Below are 27,374 nucleotides of genomic sequence, written 5' to 3' on the forward strand. Positions count from 1 at the left end.
ATGTAAAACTCCCAAACTTTATCACCCTATATCTCCCAAATAAATGCAGCTAGAAAGCGGGGATTATGTCCAATTGTAGTGGCAAACGAATGCTATAATTGTACATATTTCCGCAGAGATTAAACCAATAGGGCAGGAGATACAGCAATTCGAAATATGAAGGAAATGTAAGACACCCAAACTTTATCATCTTATATCTCCCAAATAAATACAGCTAGAAAGCGGGTATTATGTACAATTGTAGTGGCAAACGAATGCTATAATTGTACATATTTCCACAGAGATTACACTAATAGGGCAGGAGATACAGCAATTCGAAATATGAAGGAAATGTAAAACTCCCAAACTTTATCACCTTATATCTCCCAAATAAATGCAGCTAGAAAGCGGGTATTATGTACAATTGTAGTGGCAAACAAATGCTATAATTGTACATATTTCCGCAGAGATTACACCAATAGGGCAGAAGATACAGCAATTCGAAATATGAAGGAAATGCAAAACTCCCAAACTTTATCACCTTATATCTCCCAAATAAATGCAGCTAGAAAGCGGGTATTATGTAAAATTGTAGTGGCAAACGAATGCTATAATTGTACATATTTCCACAGAGATTACGCTAATAGGGCAGGAGATACAGCAATTCGAAATATGAAGGAAATGTAAAACTCCCAAACTTTATCACCTTATATCTCCCAAATAAATGCAGCTAGAAAGCGGGTATTATGTACAATTGTAGTGGCAAACAAATGCTATAATTGTACATATTTCCGCAGAGATTACACCAATAGGGCAGAAGATACAGCAATTCGAAATATGAACGAAATGCAAAACTCCCAAACTTTATCACCTTATATCTCCCAAATAAATGCAGCTAGAAAGCGGGTATTATGTACAATTGTAGTGGCAAACAAATGCTATAATTGTACATATTTCCGCAGAGATTACACCAATAGGGCAGAAGATACAGCAATTCGAAATATGAAGGAAATGCAAAACTCCCAAACTTTATCACCTTATATCTCCCAAATAAATGCAGCTAGAAAGCGGGTATTATGTACAATTGTAGTGGCAAACGAATGCTATAATTGTACATATTTCCACAGAGATTACGCTAATAGGGCAGGAGATACAGCAATTCGAAATATGAAGGAAATGTAAAACTCCCAAACTTTATCACCTTATATCTCCCAAATAAATGCAGCTAGAAAGCGGGTATTATGTACAATTGTAGTGGCAAACAAATGCTATAATTGTACATATTTCCGCAGAGATTACACCAATAGGGCAGAAGATACAGCAATTCGAAATATGAACGAAATGCAAAACTCCCAAACTTTATCACCTTATATCTCCCAAATTAATGCAGCTAGAAAGCGGGTATTATGTAAAATTGTAGTGGCAAACAAATGCTATAATTGTACATATTTCCGCAGAGATTACACCAATAGGGCAGGAGATACAGCAATTCGAAATATGAAGGAAATGCAAAACTCCCTAACTTTATCACCTTATATCTCCCAAATAAATGCAGCTAGAAAGGTGCAATTGTGCTCCATTGAAGAAGATGATTTTTATAAATGTATTTAATTTCGGAAAGTGTACAGTGTAACATCATGTCTGAGATCTGTTACTGCCGAGATTCGTCATCAACTTGGAATTGAGGATAGCTGCTAAACATTTTTTTCTTACATTTACCAGATTGGTTGCAACCTTCCACTCAAACCACAAAAATATTAATAGTTTTGAATCCAATAACAAACCTTTAAAACCTCAGATAATAAATCGGAAAAAGATAATAAAAGATTCAGTATGGATGATCCGCTTAAAAGAATGGGCGATGAATAATTTTGTGACTCGTTCGTGATAATGAATGCCTTTTGATAACATTTCGAATTTAATCTATTTATTGTATCTCAAGGAATTCCAAACTCCATCTTAAGCCAACTTACTGAGTGAGAACATTGTTAAAATCGAACTAGTAATTGGCTTTCGCGGGACTTCGTTCGCAACCATTTACAATACTTTTATTAATGGTATCTTTTACTTTCACTATTCTCATAGGAAAAGCGCAAGGCGTTCTCCTACTTTAAACTACTTCAGGGTACCTCCAGGAGATCCGACAGAGGGTACCATTAAGAATCTTCTTACCAGATAGCATTACTTGAGAATTTCACAGTATTTTCTTCTTTTTTTTTTTGTTGAAAAGTAAATTTTCACGTACTTAAAATAAATCTTTTCCTTTTTATTTTATGAAATTTCATTTTAGAAGTTTTGGAAAAGTAGCAAATTCAAGAACGTGTCTGTATAACGTACAGAACTTGCTTTTTTCAAATTTAATTATACTTTTACTAAGATTTCGATATTAGTCTAGCACTGTAAACCTAACCACATTTTCAATGAAGTAAATTATTCAATACGGGTGGGTGTTGGTTTAGTGATCAAGAGCGTGGCTTTGTAAGTGGAAGATCCCCAGTTCGAATCCTGCGGATGACTACTTTTTATTTGTTAGGAAAAATTGTTTATAGTAAAATGTGAGCTTCTGCCCCCGCCCACGACACTTAATTGGACGTTAATCCCCGCCTGAAAAAATAGGCGATTAACATTGCATTTTTCACTTTTAGTTTTTCATAAATCTATGGAAACCCATACTCTAGTAAAGTTATAGTACGAAAGTATTAGTATCGTATACTAATTACCTATTTTTCTTCTAAAAATACCTTTGTGCATTGTATCAAAAATGTTAAAATGTAATCAAATCTATGTTTTGATCTATGCTTCTAATCAATTGTTCACAATTAAAGTATGAACGATGTCTAACTTCTATTATTTTCTAATTTCTGGCGATGCGGTAGATTCTATCGTAATGTGTCCAAACTAACGGTAAATTTGATCAGTATTCATGATATTACCTCAAGTAAATTAATATTAAATACCAAATACTTAACGGTAAATTTAGATTGTTTTGGTAATTATGGTTATTTGGAATCTATAACTCAAGTATTTCACTACTAAATATTAGTGAAAGCTATTTTACAATATACTACATTTCAGAGACCTAAAGCGGCACTAAATATAATTAAAGTTAGTATAAATATTGGGCCTACCAAATGAGAAAGTTCTCTCTCATTCACTTTCTCGCTCGTTTTATGAGAATCCTTGAGTGCGAAGAAGTGGTTATCACTTTTCTTTTCATTAAAGACTAGTTTTTCTCTATCTTGATTGAGTGCAATGCTTCTTATAAACAGATAGGCTCCATTCAAGACTCTCAAATGAAAACGAGGTTTCTCATATTCTTTGTGATTTAGTGTGCACCATTTAGGTGTCGTGGACGGAGGCGACTTGCAAACATACTTTACTTTGTAAATTTCTTTTATTAACCATTAAATAAAATCCAAGGCCTAAGACAGGGGAATCGAACCCAGTGCCACAAGACATATTTGCTTCGCAGGTCTCGCCTCTGACCACTCGGCTACCGTGGCGGCGCCTTAATGAATATGTATTAGTAAAATTAAGTAAAGAAAAAGTATTAGGTATCATTTAATTAACTAAAGAGACATTCTCATAATTAATCATTTCAGTTAGTGTAATTTTAATATTGTAATATGATGCAGTTTAGCTTTAGTTTAAAAGTTTACCTTATTTTATCTTCATTTCACCTTACATTTTACTAGTTCATTTATTGTTGTGCAAATAAATGACGATACTCCGTATATTGAAAAATAATTTAATTTTTAGATAGACATATTCTCATCGAGATTCCAATAGAAATGAAATTGAAAACAACCGCAGTGCTTTTAGTGAGTAGGTATGCAGTTGGGCTGAGAGGAAAAGATTTGAGAGAATCCCATATTTATTTATATTTCTCCAGATGTTTTATAGTATTGAAATTTGATTTTAAAAAGTACTGCCCTTTTATACTTTTTATTTTTTTTGCAACCTTTTTTCTTTATTGCGGATTTAATAAAATATTCGAACACATTCTGAAAAGTAAACTTTTCAGGCGCTGATATCAGTGTTTTATTTTGGTAACTCAAAGGTTGGCAGTGACTAAGAAGTATCCATTGGCGTGAGGTATCCAATCTCTTAGCGGTTTCCATGTCCTACCTTCTCGTTAAGTTTGAATTCCTTGGTAACAAATTTGATTTCTCTTATAGATCGAGCATCCTTAGTTAAATTTCTACCTTAACATCTTGTGGTAAGTTTGGAATCCCTTATTAGCGGGCGAATCTTGGTTAGAAAGCCAATATTATCAACGAGAGATCATGTAACATGAAAATTAGCTTATTATGGCAAGTATAAGCTTTAAGTTGTGTCAACCAATTAAAATTAAGCTACGTACAATGGCTAAATGAACCAGTAATAAAATATAAAACGCCGCGGAGATTTTTATTTGCAGTGTGACTAAGATACGAGTACTTTTGTTGTTCAGTTTCTTAATTGTTGTTGAATTGTAAATAAAAATTATCACTATTGTTTTGGTTATAGCTGTCCGTAAAGGGTCTGCGTTTTTTTGGGGGGGGGCTAATTGAGAACTGAACTGAATACTTAATGTGGTAAGCGTAGGTAGAAGTAGTTTTCTTAAATAGTTGGGGGAGTAATCCGGCCAATTTGCATTCGAAATATTAAGTTTTTTTTAAAATAAAAAGACAGTATTCAACGTACACCTACCTTCTATTGTGTGGGCATCATCTCTTCTACTGTTACTCACTCATGTTTTTTAAAAATGTATTTTCTATCATCCAGAAAATCCAGAAATGTTTCTCAATAAAACGCATTCATGGAACAAAAGAAAACTGATAATAGGATCATCATCCCCCCTAACTCTTTAATTCCTTTTACCAAGCCACAGCCTCCAAATGTTTTTTGATGAAGAAACGAGAGCTACAGTTGCTGAGTCGCAATGAGATCTCTGTGGAACAGTTTAGTTTTTCAAGATTACTGGCATGTTTGTTTATATTGCCTTGAATCAACAATTGCTGAGGCGGATGTAGACTTTCTACAGCCCAAAAAACTGTTTCCCTTTACAACAAGCAAAATACTTACATCTATGAAAAATATATTTTTTGTTTCTGTAAAAAACAAAATTAAAGTAAATATAAACAGCCTTTATGATAAGATTTCTTTCGTTGTTTGGTGTAGCGTTAGGAGACAAAGTAGATCATCCGGATATTAATAGTGAAATATTTACTTCCACCTCGTTCCTTGTCGCCTGATATAGTTGTTGTTGGACGGTAAGCTCCCCATGAAAAATAGGCCATTACTTTGTTTTAAAACGTATATGAAAAACAAATGAGGTTTTACTAGAACTAGTATTTACACTTAGGTAATTGGAAAGGACTAGACATTAAAAAATGAAACAGAATGTATGAAATACATTTTTGTAAAAAATAATAATAAAAAGAGATCGCGTGATGTGACGACATCAGACTATATACCTGTTCTAACTGGAAAATCGATTTTGACATCAGTATACAATTAAAGAAAAAATGTTTGTACAGAGTTTGAATATTGTTTTGTGAGGTTTGTAACCTATACTTATTTCAGCGTGCATAACTACAAGCACCTAAATTATTACCACCTAATTATTGCATGAAATTTGGGACATAATTTATAATAATTATGGCTAGAATTAGTATTTTAAAATGTATAGTTTCAATTTACAAATACAAATTAAGAAGAAGCTTATATATTTTTTTTTTTTTAATTTTTGTTTGTTTCTTTTATGGATCCAAAATTAACAATAATAATAATAATTAAAACTGTCCGGTAGGGCAGTTGTGTAAGAGTTGATTGTCAAAAAGTGCCCGAAAAAGTGTAACGTTGAAAAACACCCAAATTTGACAATTAGTTCCACTTTTTTTCTATAAAAGATGAAATTGCCAAATTTTCTTTAAAATAGAGGGCAAATTTTTTTTTATAAGTGTAATTTTTTTGCGACAACTATTTAAGACTAGTGCAATGGTAGGGATTTAGTTTAGTGGTAAGTCCAGGGAAATCGTAAGCGTAGATGTTAGGTTAAAGACTAGTTTAGGAGCCACTTACAACACTGAACAGTGTTGTGTGCAAGAAGAGAGGAGCTGTGATTGGCTGTAAAACTGCTTCAGACAATTGATCTCAAGTGTTTAATGCGGCTTTAATTAAAAATGAAGAAATAACAATAGAAAAGATTAGCTCTGGGAATAATATCTAGAGTCTGGAATCATTTTATATCAATGATATGTTTTAGAAGAATCAATAGAAGTGTAATTTGGTTGGTGACCATTATATCTAAAGCTTTTTTTTAGGATCAATTTAAATGCCAGTTATGGAATTAGGGGGTATTTTTGCGCAAGGATTCGCCTTTGAGTACGATAAACAAAGTTGTTACACATAGAAATGGTTGTTTGCGTTACTATCCTTGGATCTTGGAAGGTGTACATCAAACAATAACCTCCCCAATGCGGGATTTTAGACGAAATTTTAAATTTATTTCAAAATAGTAAAAATCCACCCTTGCTTAAAAAATGAAATATAATATATTTTTTGTAGAACACAAACTATATATAACTCAATTTGATATAGGAATTTATATTGGTTCTGCTGTCAAAAGCATTAGAATTATATGTTAGATAAATGCACTTTAAATTAGTACAAAATAGAGTATCATTTCCAAAGATTGATTGACGGATTGATATTTGACAGATTGCAAATGTATTGTTCAATAAATTTGTCTGCCAGAAAGCTGAATTGGCAGGCAAACATTGTTGTATATGTTATGTAATGTACACAAATGGTAAATGTATTAATAAAATTTCTGGTTGGATTGTATATGAACAGTTTCTGTCACAGTTGTTGTGTACAGTTTGGGCAGAGATTATAATGGTTACTTTAAAGTCTATCTACGAGGGTCGTTTGAAAAGTCCGTGCAAAGTCAGTGAGATAGCACTACTGGCGCGTATCGAGGTTATGTTTAGTTAGTAGCATCTCTTGGAAGAACACACACCAAGTTTCAGCCAGATCGGTCTATTTCTTTGTGTTTGGCATTCGTTTGAATCGAGGAAGTCAGTGATTTTCAAAAAATGGACGAAAAAGAATTTCGTGTGTTGATTAAACACTACTTTATGAAAGGCAAAACGCCTCAGGAGACTAAAGAGAAGCTTGATAAACATTATGGCGTCTCTGCACCTTCGATTAGAACAGTTTATAAGTGGTTTCAAAATTTTCGGAGTGGCCATATGGGCACAAGTGACGCTGAACGTTCTGGACGCCCTGTTGAGGTTACTACTCCAGAAATCATTGATAAAATCCATGATATGGTGATGGATGACAGAAGAGTGAAGGTGCGTGAGATTGCTAGTGCTGTGGGCATCTCGAATGAACGGGTACATAATATTTTGCATCAACATTTGGACATGACAAAGCTATCCGCAAGATGGGTGCCGCGATTGCTCACGCTTGACCAAAAACGAAATCGTGTGAAGTGTTGCAAGGACGGTTTGCAGCTGTTCCAGAAGAATCCGCAGGACTTTAAGCGTCGTTTCGTCACTGTGGATGAAACATGGATACATCACTACACTCCTGAGACCAAAGAACAATCTAAACAATGGGTTACCAAGGGAGAATCTGCGCCAAAAAAGGCGAAGACCGTTCCTTCGGCCGGAAAGATTATGGCGACTGTCTTTTGGGATTCGCAAGGAATAATCCTCATCGACTATCTGAAAAAGGGTAAAACTATTACAGGTGCATATTATTCATCGTTATTGGACCGTTTGAAAACCGAGCTGCAAGAGAAACGCCCACGATTGGCCCACAAAAAAGTCCTTTTCCATCACGACAACGAACTAGCTCACACCTCAGCAGTTGTGGTCGCAAAATTAATGGAAATAGGGTTCCAACTCGTTTCACATCTCCCCTATTCTCCAGACTTGGCTCCCTCGGACTACTATTTGTTCCCCAATATGAAGAAATGGCTGGCGGGAAAAAGATTTTATTCAAACGAGGAGGTGATTGCAGAAACGAATGGCTATTTTTCAGACTTGGACAAATCCTATTATTCGGAAGGGATCAACTAACTAGAGCAGCGTTGGACGAAGTGTATAAGCCTAAAAGGAGACTATGTTGAAAAATAAAAAAGGTTTACCCCCAAAAATTGAGTAGTTTTTATTTTTGCACGGACTTTTCAAACGCCCCTCGTATGTTAGTTATTTCATCTAAAATTTAGACTACTTTCTTGCGTTGTCTAGTTTTTTTAGCAAAGCTTAAATGCTAGGCAATAAATATTTTGAACACTAGTCGATCCTAGATATAGCGAACCAGCTTCTCACTGTTTTTAAATCATTTTATCCCTTTATCTACTCATTTTAGAACATTTTGTAGATATTGTGAGGCCCTCTCAGAAATTACCTTACACTCCAAACAGTTAAGAGTACTTACAGCCATAATATCTGCAGCAGCTGAGAGTAGCTTTCCTTTATATTGTAAAAATCAACCCTATATGTTCGTAAAACTTTTGTTTTATTTCAAGCTGCATCTTTTCTACAGATTTTAGCTGAATCAGTATTTTAGTAGAATTATCATAAATGAGCTAAGCAAAACATTTAACAGATATTTTTATCCTTACATCGAATTACAAATGAGATAAACAATCCTCTTAACAAGTCATTTCTCTGTTGTAGAATATTGCATCATATCCTTTTTTATATTACTTACAGGAATTAACATGTCGGTGCATGTTAATTGCAAATCTCACCCTAACGTATATCACTTGCCATATAGTGGGAACTTGCTGATAATGGCAAGACATAATATTCGCTGGTTTATCTTGATTGAGCTGACAAAGGTATCTGTACTGCAGTACAAGATGTGCGCTTGTCACTAATTGATCCAGGCTTTGTCTTTAACAATCCAGACAATCTCCGGCTCAAACTCAACTATTGTTATTAACATCTCTATTATTGAAAATGTTCTAGAACATTAGCTATTAATTGAAAGCCAACGGTAATTATTTATTATACTATAGTATTATAAAAGAAAAATAAAAAAGCGTTGAATCGTTTTTAGCGAATATCGTTCATTGATCACAAGCCTCTTTCTTCAAAACTACTTAGCATTGGCTGGCTTAGTTGCAATGTTCTTACAAGCAATCCCCAATTCGATTTCCAGCTCTAAATTAAATGATTTTTAACGCAATTTTTCGAAAATATTTTTGCGTAATAAACGAATTGGACAAGAATTTGTCCTTAACAATCTGTCTCTAAACTCAACTATAATTATTATCGTTTCAGCTATTACTATTAATATAAATGATCAAATATGATATAAGAGGGTCGTTTGAAAAGTCCGTGCAAAGTCAGAGAGATAGCACTACTGGCGTGTATCGAGGTTATGTTTAATTAGTAGCATCTCTTGGAAGAACACACACCAAGTTTCAGACGGATCGGTCTATTTCTTTGTGTTTGGCATTCGTTTGAATCGAGGAAGTCGAGTGATTTTCAAAAAATGGACGAAAAAGAATTTCGTGTGTTGATTAAACACTACTTTATGAAAGGCAAAACGCCTCAGGAGGCTAAAGAGAAGCTTGATAAACATTATGGTGACTCTGCACCTTCGATTAGAACAGTTTATAAGTGGTTTCAAAATTTTCGGAGTGGCCATACGGGCACAAGTGACGCTGAACGTTCTGGACGCCCTGTTGAGGTTACTACTTCAGAAATCATTGATAAAATCCATGATATGGTGATGGATGACAGAAGAGTGAAGGTGCGTGAGATTGCTAGTGCTGTGGGCATCTCGAATGAACGGGTACATAATAGTTTGCATCAACATTTGGACATGACAAAGCTATCCGCAAGATGGGTGCCGCGATTGCTCACGCTTGACCAAAAACGAAATCGTGTGAAGTGTTGCAAGGACGGTTTGCAGCTGTTCCAGAAGAATCCGCAGGAATTTAAGCGTCGTTTCGTCACTGTGGATGAAACATGGATACATCACTACACTCCTGAGACCAAAGAACAATCTAAACAATAGGTTACCAAGGGGGAATCTGCGCCAAAAAAGGCGAAGACAGTTCCTTCGGCCGGAAAGATTATGGCGACTGTCTTTTGGGATTCGCAAGGAATAATCCTCATCGACTATCTGGAAAAGGGTAAGACTATTACAGGTGCATATTATTCATCGTTATTGGACCGTTTGAAAACCGAGCTGCAAGAAAAACGCCCACGATTGGCCCACAAAAAAGTCCTTTTCCACCACGACAACGCACCAGCTCACACCTCAGCAGTTGTGGTCGCAAAATTAATGGTAATAGGGTTCCAACTCGTTTCACATCCCCCCCTATTCTCCAGACTTGGCTCCCTCGGACTACTATTTGTTCCCCAATATGAAGAAATGGCTGGCGGGAAAAAGGTTTTATTCAAACGAGGAGGTGATTGCAGAAACGAATGGCTATTTTTCAGACTTGGACAAATCCTATTATTCGGAAGGGATCAACAAACTAGAGCAGCGTTGGACGAAGTGTATAAGCCTAAAAGGAGACTATGTTGAAAAATAAAAAAGGTTTACCCCAAAAAATTAAGTAGTTTTTATTTTTGCACGGACTTTTCAAACGACCCTCGTAGACTTACTACTTTTCTTTGAAATTGAAATTGAAAAATTTATTTACAATTTAAAAACCAGTTGTACAAATAAATATTCAAAAGGGGGTTTCAGACTGCAGTGCCTATATACTCTCCACAACCATGATTTTTACTTTGATAAATAGTCCAAACTTAATATAACGCAAATAAAAACCTTACAACATAGAGTTAAATTATAGCAGGATATGTTTTAGCCTATTGTGCTTATATTTTTTTTTTTATAACTAAATGAAGTTTAGTTGTAGTCTACAATACCTCTTACATGCGGGTAGGGACTGTGTATACAAGAAGTTACAAATTTTTCCGTGGCCCTATAGATAAATGTAGACACGCTGGCAACATCAAGTGCTACATGTATGTATAGTCTATGGGTGTCTTTCTTTAATTGTACGTAGAATAGATGGTTAAATATCAAAAATATGTTCTAATTATCTAATAATCGGTTCACTCACTACTCGAATAACTCCAGAAAACCAAAAAGTGGATAAATGCAACGAAATAAAGTACATACAATGTTTTTTTATAATTTTGCTTGTAATATAAATTCAAGTAAACTTACCGTTATCATTCAGGGCCTGCTACTGAATTTGAGTTGAATTAAGTAAAGTAAAGTAATCGTCTATTTTTTCAGACGGGGCTTGACGTCCAACTACCATTTACTCTAGGTGTCGTGGACGGAGGCGACTAGCAAACGTACTTAACTATTTCTCATTTAACCATTAAATAAAATCCAAGGCCAAGACCAGGAATCGAACCCAGTACCACAATGCATATTAGCCATGCAGGTCTCACCTCTTAACCCGCTCGGCTACCGTGGCGTCTTTGAGTTGAATTATGGCAACGATTTAGAACACGGAGTTATTCAAAATGGCTTCTCAAATAAATTATTTATTAGTCAATGGCCAAACAAGATTTTGTGTCATTTAATGGTGTTAATCTTTATTATTTGGGAAATTTGTTACAAATATAAAAAGCTATGAGTGAACCAAATGCTTTGACACTTAAATTTAAGATATTAAAAGTGGAGTTAATCGATTTGTGCAATGAACGGCTCATTTCTAACTCAAGAATTCTTTAAAAACTGCAAAAAAAAAAGTAGAAGATAATTAGTAATATAAAAAATTCTTTACCTTCATATTATTATTAACATATTTCGGAGGGAAGGGATTTGCTATGCGGTTAGCGTACTGGACTCCCACGCGGAGGTCCCGGATTCAAATCCAGCTGCTGACCCTTAGATTTTCACTTCCTAGGAGCTTCTTACAGCTCACTGTCCGGTGTTGTCTGTAACGAGAGAACACTGTCCGGAGGCCGGCAGTGCACAGAAGAAAGCTCCGGGCCCTAATATCCTTAGATGTTGACGCGCCTTAAATGATAGAAAAAAAACATATTTCTGTTAAAATCCTGTTTTTAAGTATGAAAATTCAAATAGTAATCATTAAAAAATATATTTTCATTCTCAAGGTACAGAAATAGTAGACTTCTGCATTAATTTCATTCTTGGTTTCATTTTGAGTTGCCTTGAAGATTTTTAAAACTGCAGGTAGGGAAGGATGTATCCTATCTGGAAACATTAAGGGAATAGGAAGTGCTTACATCTGGGAAGTCATTAGAAATAGCCTCATAAAGAAAAGGACTTATCCAAGTCAAGCATTCAACATTACACTTTGTCAGTATCAGAAGTGCTGGAGAGTGTAAATTAAATCTATGCGAGAGTGAAGCACCACTTAGTTCGTGGACCAACTCTAATTTACTTCTTTCTCCTCCAGGAATACTTTCTGCCTCATGGTAATGACAAAATAAAGGATTCGTTCAACGTTTCTGTGAAGTATTTTTTGGTCTTCTCAATCTTCTAGTGGTAGTAGAAATAAGTACAAAATTTTATGTAAATACAGAATTTTCAATTACCGCTTTTAGATAATTAATTTTTTTTTTTTTAAACATAGAATTAGTTGTACAAAGGAAATTAATTCAATATTATATACTTCATTCTTATATCAAATGGCACCGTTGAAGGCAGAGTGATTCATTGACAATGAAGTGGAATTCTCTACACTAAACTACATTTATCTAACTCTGTTGAAGAATAAAAGTTTAATCCCGGTAAGGGATACAACATTAAACATGGGTGCTACGACAGTTTAAATCAACGATATTGTAACCAGCACTGCGGATCTAACCACATTTTAAATGAAAATCATTGACTGTTAGTATGAGTAATTTTTACCTCTTAATTTATTAAGGAAACTAAAAATAAATTCTATATGCAATCAAAGTTTTTATTTGGTGTGTAAATAATTAATTTCTGACTCAACAAGTATAATTCCTCCAAATAGTTCGTGATTTCGCCGCTGGACTACAAGCTGGCAAATGAATGTCCAGTTGTCAAGCGTGGTGGTTAAAATTTGCTTAGTTAAAAGTGCTAATTATTCAGTAAATAATAATTAATAACCGAACAGTTACCTTAAAAAAATGTTTAACTTACTTTATGGAGAAAACTGCTTGATATTAGTTTGTACAATATGTTTTGGTAACACACGGAGAAATCCACATGGTAATTGTTAATCGCTGTGTGGAATGTAACAGGAATGGAAACATCAAGTGTTAATTCCTCCATTACAAACATAAGCGGATTACTTTGGATAATGTATTATTTCACGTGAAGGTCTTAGCGTGGTCCATTTATGCTATGTTACTAAATAAAGGTACATATTCAAAATAGGTAGTGTATTTGTGAAATATATGAAATGAGTTTGAAAATGTTTTGGATTACTTTTTTTTTCTAGATTTTTGAAAAAGAGTTTTGAAATAATGAATAATTAAAACGTTTCAATTAATTTTGAATTGCATAAAGTCAACTTTGTGAAATGCACGCCTCTTTTTTTCAAGAAAATTTCAAACGAAAATTCGAACTATTTATTCCAAAACCATTCTTTAGTGCACGAGTATAAGCTACTATTTAAAATCACTTTTTTTTGGGAGAAATTGTTCTTAAAATAAGTAATGAAAATGCATCATGCATGTTCGGCTGGTTATTGCCCCACTAAAAATATGTGGGATTCTCACTAACTAAAAGAAACCTCCTCTACAGGCAAGATAACCTACCCTGGGACAGTTTGCCGAAATTACCTTCAGTATAAGTACTCGTAATAATACAATTGTATCGAAAAAGAATAAGAAGTTTGTGTGCATTCACCACTTTTTAGTTTCAAACAGATTGTGTTTTTTCGAGCCAAAATTTGACGTAATTGCAAAACATTCTAAATAGTAATGGAAGTCAGAAATCACACTATATAATCTTAGTTCAAAATTCATCAACTGTTGTTCTAGGAGTCTGTAATTGGTACGTACTTAAAGAAACATATTTGAAATTAGGTGGACTGATTATAACATTTTACTTCAATAATTATCCTTAAAAGTCAAATTAAACAAGGTTGCAGATATTCCTAGCGAATATACTCCATTTTTATAAACTTATCAGCAATAAGTATGGACATAAATCGTATTGTTTTAGTATAGTAAATAATTGTGCTAGTAAATAAAGTGAACTATTTGCTCGGCCTTATGTCTATAGTAGATGGAAGGTCTAGGTCGTAAATGTTGTCTAGGTACATTGTGTTTCCAAAATAAGGAGAACCATCAGGTGTTAGTTCAAAGTTTACCATCTTGTTTCCTTCCTTATTGATCGCCTCTTCTCTTTTTTTTTGGACGTAAAATGTAGAGTCTATCTGTTTTGGCATATTTCATTGCATTTACCCCAATCGTGGCTGGAAGGCTTTCCGGTCTGACTATAAAAGTAGGAACATATACTCTCTGGCAGGTTGTGAGTTCTGCGACTCGAATAAGAGAAGGCACTATAACCGTGTAACGTAACTGCTGTGTTTCTTTATTTTGTTGTAATTTCGTTTGAGAACTGCAATATCTTTTACCCAGGTGACATATTGGCCAGTACTAAATAAATAACTACCACTTTTTATGAACTCAATGTTAACTATCTTATTTTTATTTTATTGCTAGTTGTAGGGATCTATTATATTATAACTATCGGAAAAAAAATATGAGACATAATTTGAGCCTTGTTTTACTCAAACTGAATCATTTATTTAAAAACTTGCGCCAATAAACTCTTTATGAAACAGTCCATGCTGTCAATAAATGATTGGTCTAAAGGAGGTCATCGAATCTGACAATTGAAAGCCCTCAAAGCATTTTGTGATTTGTAGGTTTCTTGAGTTAAGGTTAAAGAGATAACTTCAATGTATGTTGAATAATGTAAGATAAGAAAATATTTTCTTAGGATTGTGGTGAGTTGGGAATGACTGAGATTAGTTAAAGTAACGCCTATTTCTTCTGGCAGATTTTACGTCCAACTACCAATTTAGGTGTTGTGGACGGAGGGGACTAGCAAACATACTTTAATGTAAATTTCTTTTATTAACTATTAAATAAAATCCAAGGCCTAAGACCGGGAATCGAACCCAGTATCACAATGCATGTTAGCTTTGCAGGTCTCGGCTCTAACCTTGCGCAGTGGAAATATTGTAATTAATGAAGATTTCCTGAGGTGCGATTATTGCTGGTTGAAACTTAGATTACTAAACTAAGGTTAATGATAAATGTAAGTTAAATACGAATTGTGGACAAACAATGGTAATGAGACGTTGGGTAGTGATTAATGCGATGTAAATGTTGTAACGCCCTAAAGTTGAGATTGCTAAGTTTTTCTAAGTCTGTTCTTAAGTGGAGGTGATTGTTTATCTCTTCCAAGTCTCTTTTTTAAGAGACTAGGGAAAGATTAGGGATAACGATAAGCGAATATCTCTACATTTCATGATTTCGCTCAATCAAACCCCTTTAAAACGCCATTTTCAAGCCCATTTGTCGCTCTGATTTTTACTTGAAATTTCCCTCAAAATCCTTTATTAATGTTTTGTCTTGATATGGATTTCAGAGAGTTCACGTTTCTATCAAGAACTTTCGATATTAATCCATTCTTTTTATTGTTGTTAAGTGGTTAAAGATGATTAGTTTAGGAGAGTCAAACAATTGTGAAATGGGTAAAACAGATTTTTTTCTCTTTTACTAACAACTTAATTTAATCTGAAAACATTGTCTTAGTCTGCTTATATTTATACAGCATTTTTAGTTGATTGATCCTGAATTGTCTTAAAACCGCCTGTAAACATTAAACAGCAACTCGCTAATCCAAAGTGGATGAAGCATGTGAGAGGAACAGCCATGGATCAGAATTTTCTTTTAATTTATTATTAATTCAAAATGGTTTGTTTCATAAAACCTATTAAGTATTTAGTTGTGTTTCTTTGTAATTTGGGATTACGTGACATACTAGAATAATTTTAAAGTAATACTGGATATTGCAATTGGATAGCACGAAGAATCCTGTCAAAATCCATCATCCGGAATTGACTATTTTGTTTTCCCCCCTTCTTTATTTTTTAGTCCTTCCAAAAGCACTATAAATCTTGCTATTCCCCCTTTGGAAAAGGATCCTCTGTAAGGAAGATGTTGCGCTTTGACAACAAGTGGGACCATTGTGCATCCCAATCGTTGATCTGACGAAGAATGGTTTTCTAAAAAAAACCTTTTAGGCCGGCTGTCAAGAGGAGTTAGCTATTCTTCACCCTTCGTGCCTTTAGTTACCCTAAGTTAGGGAGCTCATTCCTTTTATTTAGTTTACTTTTGTCTACTCTTCAGTACATCAATTTTATTTTATACAAAATTTCATGGAAAATTTCAATATAATTACGTCATAGTCACTAACTAGCGTTTATGCTTCATATTGTTAAATATCTGCAATCAGGTTCAGGGATTTTAAGAATTACGATTAAGGTGACAATGTGCTATGAAACCTTTGGATCTTTGAGACCAAAGGAGATAATAGAGCAAAAAGAACTAGCAGCGAAAGTCCTCAACCTCTTTAGTAGGGGAGGTTTCATCTACTAGATCCAAAGGAGTCCCGAATTATGTAAAAAAGTAAAGTAATCGCCTATTTTTTCAGGCGGGTTTTACCTAGAGATTCAGTGGCAATGCCATTTTCTTAATTGAAATTTAAATGGATACTTTTAATCTTGGTTATAAATCTTGGTTATTGCTCATTTTGATTGGTTATAAATTTCAATGAATATAAAAAACATCCAGATATCAGTTTTTGCCAAGTAACAACTCTTCAACCGATAATCTGTCTTAATAGAATTAGTAAAAGCATACAAATTGAATACCGAAATTGGCCAGACCTTTTTTGAATCCGGCAGTGCAGCTCTTTGATCATTTTTATCGTTTTCAGAGAGCATTCAAGTTTGTAGCGATACTCACTGAGGTTCCGAGGGCCAGTGATCATAGGTGTTGAAGTGATGCAATTTTATTATAACTAAAAAGAAAAGGGAGCTCTTATAAAAACGAAGGATCAATAGGAATCGAAAGATTCAAAAAAGTCTTTGGAATCAATTAGAACTGATCTCATATCGGCGAATCAAAAGGAAAGCTTAGTTTTATCCTTCGTTACATGAAGATTTGTTTCACGTTTCTTGTAAAATTTCTTCTTAGGCGTAATAAGCATATCCTTAGCAATATCTTGAAGACGTCATGTAAGCTGTTTCAAATATGAAAGTAATCGCCTATTTTTTCAGACGGGACTTAACGTTCAACTACCAATTAGGTGTCATGGACGGAGGCGACTAGCAAACATACTTTACTGTAAATTTCTTTTATTAACCATTAAATAAAAACTAAGGCCTAAGACCGGGAATCGAACCCAGTATCACAATACATATTAGCTTCGCAGGTCTCGCCACTAACCTCTCGGCTACCGTGGCGCCTACCGAATTATGTCTTAAAACAGCCTATAATCATTAAACAGCAATTCGTTAATCCAAACTAGATGAAGTGTGTGAGGCGAAAAGCCAACCATAAATTATTAGATAAGATAATCTAATCTTAATCTTACAAAATAATATTTGTTTAAAGATATTAAGATATTGTTTTGTTTAATTTTTTATCATCCCATATTTAACACGTTGTATTCAATATTGTTACAGATTGAAACATGATAAAAATGGTGGTGCCTGGTGTCCTCGTGTTATGGTTACAAAGGAAGCCACAGAATATCTTCAAGTAGATCTTGGCCGACTAACTGTAATCACCGGCACAAGAACCCAAGGAAGATTTGGTAATGGACAAGGCCAAGAATATGCCGAAGAATTTATTTTAGATTACTGGAGAGCTGGTTTTGGTAAATGGAGAAGATGGAGAGATCGTGCTGGAAAAACGGTAAAAAGAAATATATTTCTTATAAAATGTTTAGTAAAAAAAAATGGTTAAAAATATCTAATTTCATCTGGATTCAAAATGTAAATGCAACTTTCTTTCCCACATAAAATGATACGTGTATATTTTAAACAGCCTTACGAGCTTAGAGCTGGATGAGTTGGTTACCATGGATATGCAAACCGGTCCATAAACTGTCAACCATTCTCTTATAATTAGAAAGACATAATTTTCTAAGTGAACGTAGTTCCTACACAATCTAGTTAGTTCTTCTTTAGGCAGTTGTTGTAAAGATCGTTTTATTTATGATGTGACAATAAATTACCAGTCTCCTACACTAGCCATGGGTGTTCCCCATGTTTATGATACAATTTAAAGAACAATTTTAATATTAATTTAAAAAATATACAGGTAAGTATATCATTTAATTTCTTTAAAATTCTTTATGAGTTTAAAAAAATAATAGTTCAACTAGTATTTTTTCTTTTAGTTCATTTGATTAAATAACTTATTTTAAAAAAAATTAATTTATGATACAAAAAGCCTCTTTGATCTTAAGATCCAATTTGTTGAGATTAATCTGTTATAGAATCAATCAATAAGATCCTTATTTTTTAAAACCAGTTCGTATATTCATATTAGTTTTTTTTACAAACAGATGGTTTATCTATCTGCTGCGTGTGAAATATTAGTTGTCATTTTTTAAGGCAAGTTAAATGTATCAACTGCGCAACAGTTAACTGATTTCACTTTTAAGATTTCCTGTACATCTGTTCTGAAAGTGTGAATCTTGCAACAAAGTATCACTTATCTTGGAATCATTTTTATTTCTCCCAAGTTGGTCGAACGTTATAAAGAATTTCTTTACATGCTTTGGAATTAAAACTGTCCGGTAGGACAGTTGTGTAAGGGTTGTTCGTCAAAAACTGCATTAAAACTGTCCGGTAGGACAGTTGTATAAGGGTTGTTCGTCAAAAAATACATGAAAAAGCGTAACGTTGAAAAACACCCAACTTTGACAATTTTTTTCTCTTTTTCTATAAAAGATTAAATTCCCAAATTTTCTTTATAATGTAGGGCAAATCCTCCTTTGTAACTGTTATTTTTTTGGCAAACACAGATTTAATAGATTCGTAAAATAGTTGCTATAAATATAATTTATAAATGTAATTTCAAAGGTTTGTCTTATAATTTCCTGAGACAATTAGCATATGTGCTACTAATTTGCGAATAATTTTCTATTGCAGTCAATACAGGCATAATTAAACTCGCATTACTACATTTTTATGTAGCGAGTATTAAATATTGATTAGTTGGTAAATTGTTATTGTCCATTAAGTGACAGAACATGAAATGTTGGATGTGGCTGGATAGAATTATACATTTTGTACCCTACAGTCACGCATGTATAGCCCCTTCTAACCCACCGCTAGTAACTTTTTAACGACAGAAGCAATTTACGACTGGGTAAAGGCACATTTCGTTAGGTGGATATTATTTTGCAATATATAAGGGAATGTACTATTTATATAGATGCCAAATTTATTGGTCTAGTTTGTGTTTTTTATACATTTTTGTGTGCCGGGGCTCCACAATTTATTTATTTTTCTTACTAATTCAAAGTTGTAAGAAGGTTTCGATGATATGAAAATACGGTTTTTTTGCTTTAAGATAGTAATTGATAAGTTCTTACCGTTAGTTCTTGCCTTCGCCAGCAGATGCGCCACTCGTATCTGGATGAAAAAAGTTTCGTGCCCTCAAAGGCATCCAAACCTGTCTATTATATTTTATACAATACTTAAAAACTCTTTATAAGAACAAGTGGCGAAATTTTCAAAGATCACGCTAGCTTTTAAAAGCTAAATTCATTTTCATTAAGTTGAAACAATGCAGTATAACCTTTTTTAAAGTAAACACTATAATAAACTAAAATTTTAGGCATTTCCTTCTATAGTATGATTTCAGGTATCTCGCATCCTCTATTTTTTCTTCATATTGTTCAGAATATTTTTCTTTTCCAAATAATTGGCAGTTTTTAAATAAATGCCAAATTTATTGTACTATGCTAGCCTAATGATTTGTTTGATACAACTAGATTCTTAATAGTTTGGTTCAGACTTTTGAATTTCTCTGACATCTGCAGAACGATGTATGGATTTTTTCGCTTCTTTATTCAACTTTTTTGAGTAATTAGTTCCCTTTGCAAATGAAATGGCTTACAAAACTTGAATATTTGGTTTTATAAGCCTTAGATCTCCTCAAGTCTTTTTGTGTAAACTGAAGTCATCATATAAAACTATTTTTTTTCTTCACTTATCGTATATTCAGATCCATGTTCAATGGAGCCATCTAATATTTTCTCCATTGCCCCTGCCATCAGAATTTTTTTTTTTACAATACAAGTTATCTATTTATACCAGTTGTCGTTTTAATCCCTTAAGTACAGGAATTGGTTAAAGTGACTGATCAATAGGTTCAGCAAAAAGCGTAGAAAACGAAAAAATCTTGCTTTCGATTTGACATGATAGAAGATTCTTTTACCTCTATACTCCTTAATTTTAGATCTCATTCTGTAAGCATTATTTTGTTTGTCTGAATTCTTATAGTTTTTTTCTGATTTCTCAAAGCATTTAATAGTATTGCATAATTGTTATTTGAAGCATGTTTAAAATAAAAAATGGAATTCCTTATTAAATTAATTAATAATTTTCTTAAAAATGATTTAAGGCGCGTCAACATCTAAGGTTATTGGCGTCCGGAGCTTTTTTCAGTCCATCACCGGACAGTGAGCTGTAAGAAGCTCCTAGAAAGAGAAAATCTAAGAGCTAGCAGCTGGATTCGAGCCCGGGATCTCCGCGTGGGAATCCAATACACTAACCGCATAGCTAATCCCTTCCCAATTAATTAATAATTTTTTTTTTTTCAAAGAATATTTCTAAGAAATAAATATGATTGCTGATGAACCTCTTCCGCCAAAAATATCATTGATATTCTTAAACGATGTGATCGGATCAAAGTTGCTAAAGTTTTAGCAATGCTAGCTATGTTTCGTAGATGTGAGAACAGTGCAGTCACGTAACAATCGGTTCTATCGGTTCATGTTTGGAAATTGCATGGAAAGGATCCAAAGGTAGACCTTGCCAGCTGGTTTAGCGGAGGTGGGTCCTACGTCACTATGTTAAATAAACTGTAAAATAAATCATTTGAATCTTGATAATCATTGTTTACATTAACAATTTTAATTAATGTAAGAGTGTAATAAATATTTTAATAATTATGGGACGTCATATAAACAATTAGGTTTTATAATAATTTATATAGATAATTAGATACTTCGTATTTCCCCATTGATATTTCAAAAATGAGAATATAGTAAATACGAATGGAAGAGACCATTGGCAGTTGGAGGTTAGAGTTGTATTGTTTCATTATTCTACCTTTCTGATTATGATAATGTACATGTTAGGACATGTTGGGCTAAAACAAAAAAACATTTTTGGTATTGTACGCCCATATGTATCTCTGTTCTTTTAATATTATAATTAGCTAAGTTTCCTAATTATAATCACATTTACAATTTTTTGTAATGAATGGTACTGTTATATTGAAAAACGTTTTTGTACCTTCATTTTTTTTTTTAATTAGAAATATTGAATTGAGCTATTTAAGTAATTTTCAATGAAATTCTAAATGCTCTGTCGCGCGATCAGTTGAATGTGTTCTTAATGTGGAATGGCTAACTGTAATTCTACTTTTAGGAATTTGCTTATTGAACAGGAAAGTGGGGTTCTTTTGGAAATGCAGAACAACTGAGATACTCGTAGCCTAAAACGAAGTTGCTGTAGATTTGGAAGGAAAATGATTAATTATTGTAAGGCCAAAGAAATGAATGTCGACACAAAATAGTCCATGCTCAAAATAGTGTTAAATGATACTAAAGCTTGAGCTTACCTTGGCCTTGAATTATTTCCTGTGTTGTTCAGTGGTATTGAATTCAAGGTTTGGCTGATTGTAACGAGATGAGCAATTATTAGGTTTGAGAACAAATGTGGGAATTATCGTAGTTTTGTAGTTAGGTTGGCACCTACTGCGTTAGATCCTTACGGCACCCGTCTCGAGTTAAGAGTTTAGATGCTTCGAAAGTCCCTGTGTTGCTAGTCTTATTGGCTGCCCTTGAGTTTTAAATCTTCTTCTTAGAGCCTCTGCAGTTCACCATGTGGTGGTAGGCAGCCTTGTCTGTGACGAGAGAATGCTACCGGAAGCCGGCAGTGCACTGTGATGGCTCTGGATACCCATGGCTTCCCCCTTTAATTTAAAACAAAATTGAAAAAAAATCAATCAAATTAGGCTTCAATAAATATTTATTTTTTAAATGATTGTGTATGCATGAAGTAATTCCCCTGTACTCTTTAATAATTATAAACATTTTTCGATTCGAGAGAATACGTGTTGCATTGCAATCTTGCAGTTGTTAATCTTGCATGTTAAAATGGAATAAACATCTATTAAAATATTCTTATACTGAAATACTGGCTCTAAAAGTGTACGGCTCTATTCAAACGTCTGGGTGTAGAGTAAGAGCAGTTCTATACAAATGTAGTTTTCCCTTTATAATTTATGTCCAGACCTTTTAGTACTAGCTTGTTTTACTATTCAAATTTCGGTTTATCTTTTAACAATTTTGGTACATCGAATATTCTGTAGCAGCTGTTATGTTTAGACCTACTCTTAAGTTCTATTATGTAGGAGATGTAATGAGACGGAGGATTTTGAACACATAGTTATGGTTTGCCCTAATTACAAAATAAGAAAGGGAAAAGTTTTTTAATGAGATCACAAGATATTGCACTGTTCCCCTCTATTTTAAGGAGATAATATTTTCAAATAATATCTACGTGTATTCGTCTTTGTTAGAATTTATTAAGAATTACAATATTTAAAAACCTACCAGCCAGATATTGCTAAAACCAAATACAAGTTGTTGATTGGTTAATAGTGTAAACACTGATACCATTAAATAAAAGTTCTATTATCGTAAAGCCATGAAAGCGATCTACCTACAACATACATCTCCATACTCAATTTTAGTCTCTGATATTAAAAAAATATGCAAAAACTGAGTGCTATACCGAATGGCAGTGGTCATAGAAATTGTCAAAGGCGAGAAAAGGCCAATTTTACATATCCATACAATCTAGTGTCCCCAAAAGACCTTGGTTTTACAAATACAAAAACTACAATAGGAAGTTTGTTAGCACTGTCATTAGAAAGAGGTTTAACCACAATTATTCGCCGCACCATCTAGCCCCAGGATTGGGGGCGGAAACATCTCACCAGTGTTCCTGTACTTCTGGAGTAATAGCAGACGCCAACCATCTAATTCTGGAATGTGCTAATAATACTAAAGAAAGAGAACGACTGTAGAGGGATGTTCTAGCGACTGGATGTCCGTTACCTGCCAATCTCAGCACTATACTTGCATCTGATGATGGCAACATTTACACAGAACTCTTTGAATTCATAAACTCATAAAAAACAACAGGCTAACTCTGTAATTAATCAAAATACTAAAGACGCTCGTCATGTATAGGGTTTACAGAGTAGACAACTAAGAAATCAAAAACCAAAACTCAAAATAACTTAAACAATGGATGTAAAGAAGACAATAAAGTAAACATTTATAAGAAGATAATCATTGATTTTATTTTGGACATATTAACATGCAAAGATATTTGTTCGATATCTTTAAGTGGTTGATTTGCTGAGTTCAAGAGGCCAAAAATCAAGGGGAAAAAAGTTCTATTACTGAAAAATTTAGCGTAATATGTCTCAGATGTTAAGAAGAATTAATTAGTATTAAGATTTAAGTAATTAATTTTGGAGGGAATCGAAACTGTTGGTGCTCAGTTTAATACTATGAACTTTCAAATCCTTTTATTCAAAATTGATCGCAGTTGACAATGATCTGTAATCGTTCATAAATCTATAATGGCCTATTATTTATGTCGGAAATCTTTCATAATAAACAAATTTATTACTCTCATCAATTTAACAAGACAAGAAACTACAACTTCAAAAGATAAAAACTAAAAAATATATAGCGTTTTATTTTCTCACACTTTAAATAATTATAGGCTAAGCTGTGGTGTTGTAGTTTGGTGCAGAGGGGAGGTGAGAGAATTCAGCCACAAATCTATCATGGCGTCCAACGCCTGCTGTTTCCTCATTTCGGTATTGCATGAGTGCAAAGTGCATACATATGTATGTAAATTGTCTGTGTGAATATGTTGTATGTACTTGGAGAGAATGGAGCGAGAAGAATAAGTGACCTTATTTATCACCTTGACTCTGGTATTACTACCGTTCACTAATTTGACGTCCTTAGGCTGGTTGTTTTATAAAATTGCCCACGCATATCACTTTGCTGTCACTCTTAAAAAGATCCTTCCTTTGCTCCAGTGTTTATGTTAAATAATTCCACACACGATAGATTGAATTAATTAAAATAGAAAGAAATTTATAAACATTATATTTAAGTGTGGGTTTACATTCTTCATACAGCATGTTTTTGGCTCTGGTTCCAGATGCGTGTTTGAGTTGTTCTTCTCAAGTTCCTTCAAGAATATAGTTTCTTAATGTTGCATTCGTCGTTGTCTTAGAAGATACAGTAAAAACAAAATCGTCCGTGACCGTTTACATTGCTAAAGGAAAGTGCGCAATAATTCTGAGAACGTTTGCCACGCTGATTCTGATGCAAACAGTAAACTGGCTCATATTTCCAAATTCAAAATATTTTTTCGCATAGGCAGCCTAATGTAAGTAAACATTATCATTAATTAAATGTATTTTTTCTCTTATTTTACTGTTTCGCTAGCGTGTTTTGGGGCTTTAAGTAGCATTGATCATGCTGCGCTTATTAAAGTGTGCATGCAGTCGAACGGCGACCACACTTCGAGGAGTTCAGCCAACCAGTGGTAGTTTGTTTAGCCAAATTAATTTAAAGTTTTTAATTTTCATAGGATGATGTCTTTCTATTCACAGCATCACCAAGAAATGTGAAAAACAGCGCAATAAACACCTAGAGATTCTGTGGCAATGCCATTTTCTTAATTGAAATTTAAATGGATACTTTTAATCTTGGTTATAAATCTTGGTTATTGCTCATTTTGGTTGGTTATAAATTTCAATGAATATAAAAAACATCCAGATATCAGTTTTTGCCAAGTAACAACTCTTCAACCGATAATCTGTCTTAATAGAATTAGTAAAAGCATACAAATTGAATACCGAAATTGGCCAGACCTTTTTTGAATCCGGCAGTGCAGCTCTTTGATCATTTTTATCGTTTTCAGAGAGCATTCAAGTTTGTAGCGATACTCACTGAGGTTCCGAGGGCCAGTGATCATAGGTGTTGAAGTGATGCAATTTTATTATAACTAAAAAGAAAAGGGAGCTCTTATAAAAGCGAAGGATCAATAGGAATCAAAAGATTCAAAAAAAAGTCTTTGGAATCAATTAGAACTGATCTCATATCGGCGAATCAAAAGGAAAGCTTAGTTTTATCCTTCGTTACATGAAGATTTGTTTCACGTTTCTTGTAAAATTTCTTCTTAGGCGTAATAAGCATATCCTTAGCAATATCTTGAAGACGTCGTGTAAGCTGTTTCAAATATGAAAGTAATCGCCTATTTTTTCAGACGGGACTTAACGTCCAACTACCAATTAGGTGTCGTAGACGGAGGCGACTTAGCAAACATACTTTACTGTAAATTTCTTTTATTAACCATTAAATAAAATCCAAGGCCCAAGACCGGGAATCGAACCCAATACCACAATACATATTAGCTTCGCAGGTCTCGCCTCTAACCGCTCGGCTACCTTGGCGCCCAAATATGGAATAGCATAGTTTTTCGTCATATTGTCTCCAAAGTTCTAATGTAGGTTCCGTTTAGTTAGCTTACTATCTATATATTAAAAGTTAAAATTATGTACCTATCTCATAACCAGATACGTTTTTTATGATATAAGTGACCTGTCAAAAGTATGCACACCTTTAGAATGATCTCCTTTTTCATACAATTGTTTCTGCAAGAAATTCGTACAACCAAAACAGAAAAGATTGTTTAAATTATGTTTTGCGTTTCTATATCTGGAATTGATTGTAGGTTTCGCTGGCAAAGGTAAACTACGTAATGTTACGAATATATCGCTAACAGAAAAACTAATTTTTTTGATTATAAGAATCTCATGTAAACTCGGATTGCACTTTGCAAATTGTTATTCGTTGTTTTAACTCCAGCGATGAAGGACCCTTATAATTAGCGAACTACAAATATTTGTTTAAAAAAACAAAAATATCTCCCCTCTCTCTCTCAAAAAAAAAAAAAAAATTAAAAATAAATAAAATAAAAAAAAGCGAAGAAAAAAAGAATGATTAATAACTTCATTCAACAATGAGTTGACATGTTTATCGCTGACAAGTTTCATGTTGACATAATGCTGGCTGGCTAAGAAACCTAGAGCAAGCTGTTTGACTATACTGTCACTTTGCATCACCTGACTTGTTGGTTATATCTTAAGAAAACATATTTATTCAATCCACTATGTTGGACAGTCTTAATGTATTTTTGTTTAATAACTGAGGACACGTTTCTATTTGTCACTATGGTTAATGGCAGGTCTTAATTTAAAGGTACATTATTTTAATGATTTATTTTCTACGGATTGTTGAACAAATGTGATTTGAGAAGATATTAACTCATATTACCACATAACTTAAACTACACGTCTCCGGTTTCATAATATCAGAGAACACTTTATTCGTGATTTAACTTTTAGTTGTTTCAATTGTTTGTGCTTGGATATGACAGTTGTTGGTTACTTACTAGAGATTACTTTAACTAGAGTATCTGTCAGTTTGAATCTGTGTACCAATAATTTGAAAACGTACTCCAGGAATTTATAATTTTTAGATTTTCCTTGAACATATTGCGGAGCGGTCAACTACATTTTGAGGACTTTTTTTAATGTATATATCGACGTTTCGGCAAATTTATTGCTATCTTCAGGGTAATATAAATTTTTAGAGTTATATAATCAAACTACATCATCGAAAGGTAATTTATATTACCTTGAAGAAGAAAAGAAATTTGTCTTCAAAATGTAAATGACCGCTCCTCAATATTACCTCAATATTGTGTTTTTGATGATTATAGAACGTACAAATTGGATATTTACACGTATTGGTTAGAGAACTGCATCATAATGCTGCATCAAATACCTCCTATAAACCTTTCCAACTGGGAGAGTGCATAAATTCTTTAAACTTATGACTGACAATTTTTTGTTCTCAATCTTGAATGAAGTTAATGAGCAAAAGACATGTGGATTGGATTAGAATCAGCACTAACTTTGATTCTCCGCGATGAGGATACTTATCCAGTCTTGAGTGTACGTTCATGGTTTACTGGAGAG

General features: G+C 33.6%; 1 protein-coding gene and 1 pseudogene across 10 annotated transcripts in view; both read left to right on the forward strand.

The window, feature by feature from the left end:
- Ddr (discoidin domain-containing receptor 2) overlaps positions 1–27,374 on the forward strand; it is a 671,237-nt gene that overhangs the window by 438,386 nt on the left and 205,477 nt on the right. For 9 of the 10 annotated variants that reach the window (XM_074119472.1, XM_074119475.1, XM_074119477.1 and 6 more), the window contains one exon: positions 17,672–17,903. In XM_074119472.1, the coding sequence (XP_073975573.1) occupies positions 17,672–17,903 (232 nt within the window). Of the gene's footprint in view, positions 1–13,798; positions 13,960–17,671; positions 17,904–27,374 lie in introns of those variants that run through there. The other variant, XM_074119482.1, reaches the window with a different exon arrangement.
- On the forward strand, positions 15,136–15,263 carry LOC141450578 (U4 spliceosomal RNA; annotated as a pseudogene).

The sequence above is a fragment of the Rhodnius prolixus genome, unplaced genomic scaffold (genome assembly GCF_049639745.1).
Source record: "Rhodnius prolixus isolate KJV_2025 unplaced genomic scaffold, Rpr scaffold_2, whole genome shotgun sequence".
Lineage (NCBI taxonomy): Eukaryota > Metazoa > Arthropoda > Insecta > Hemiptera > Reduviidae > Rhodnius > Rhodnius prolixus.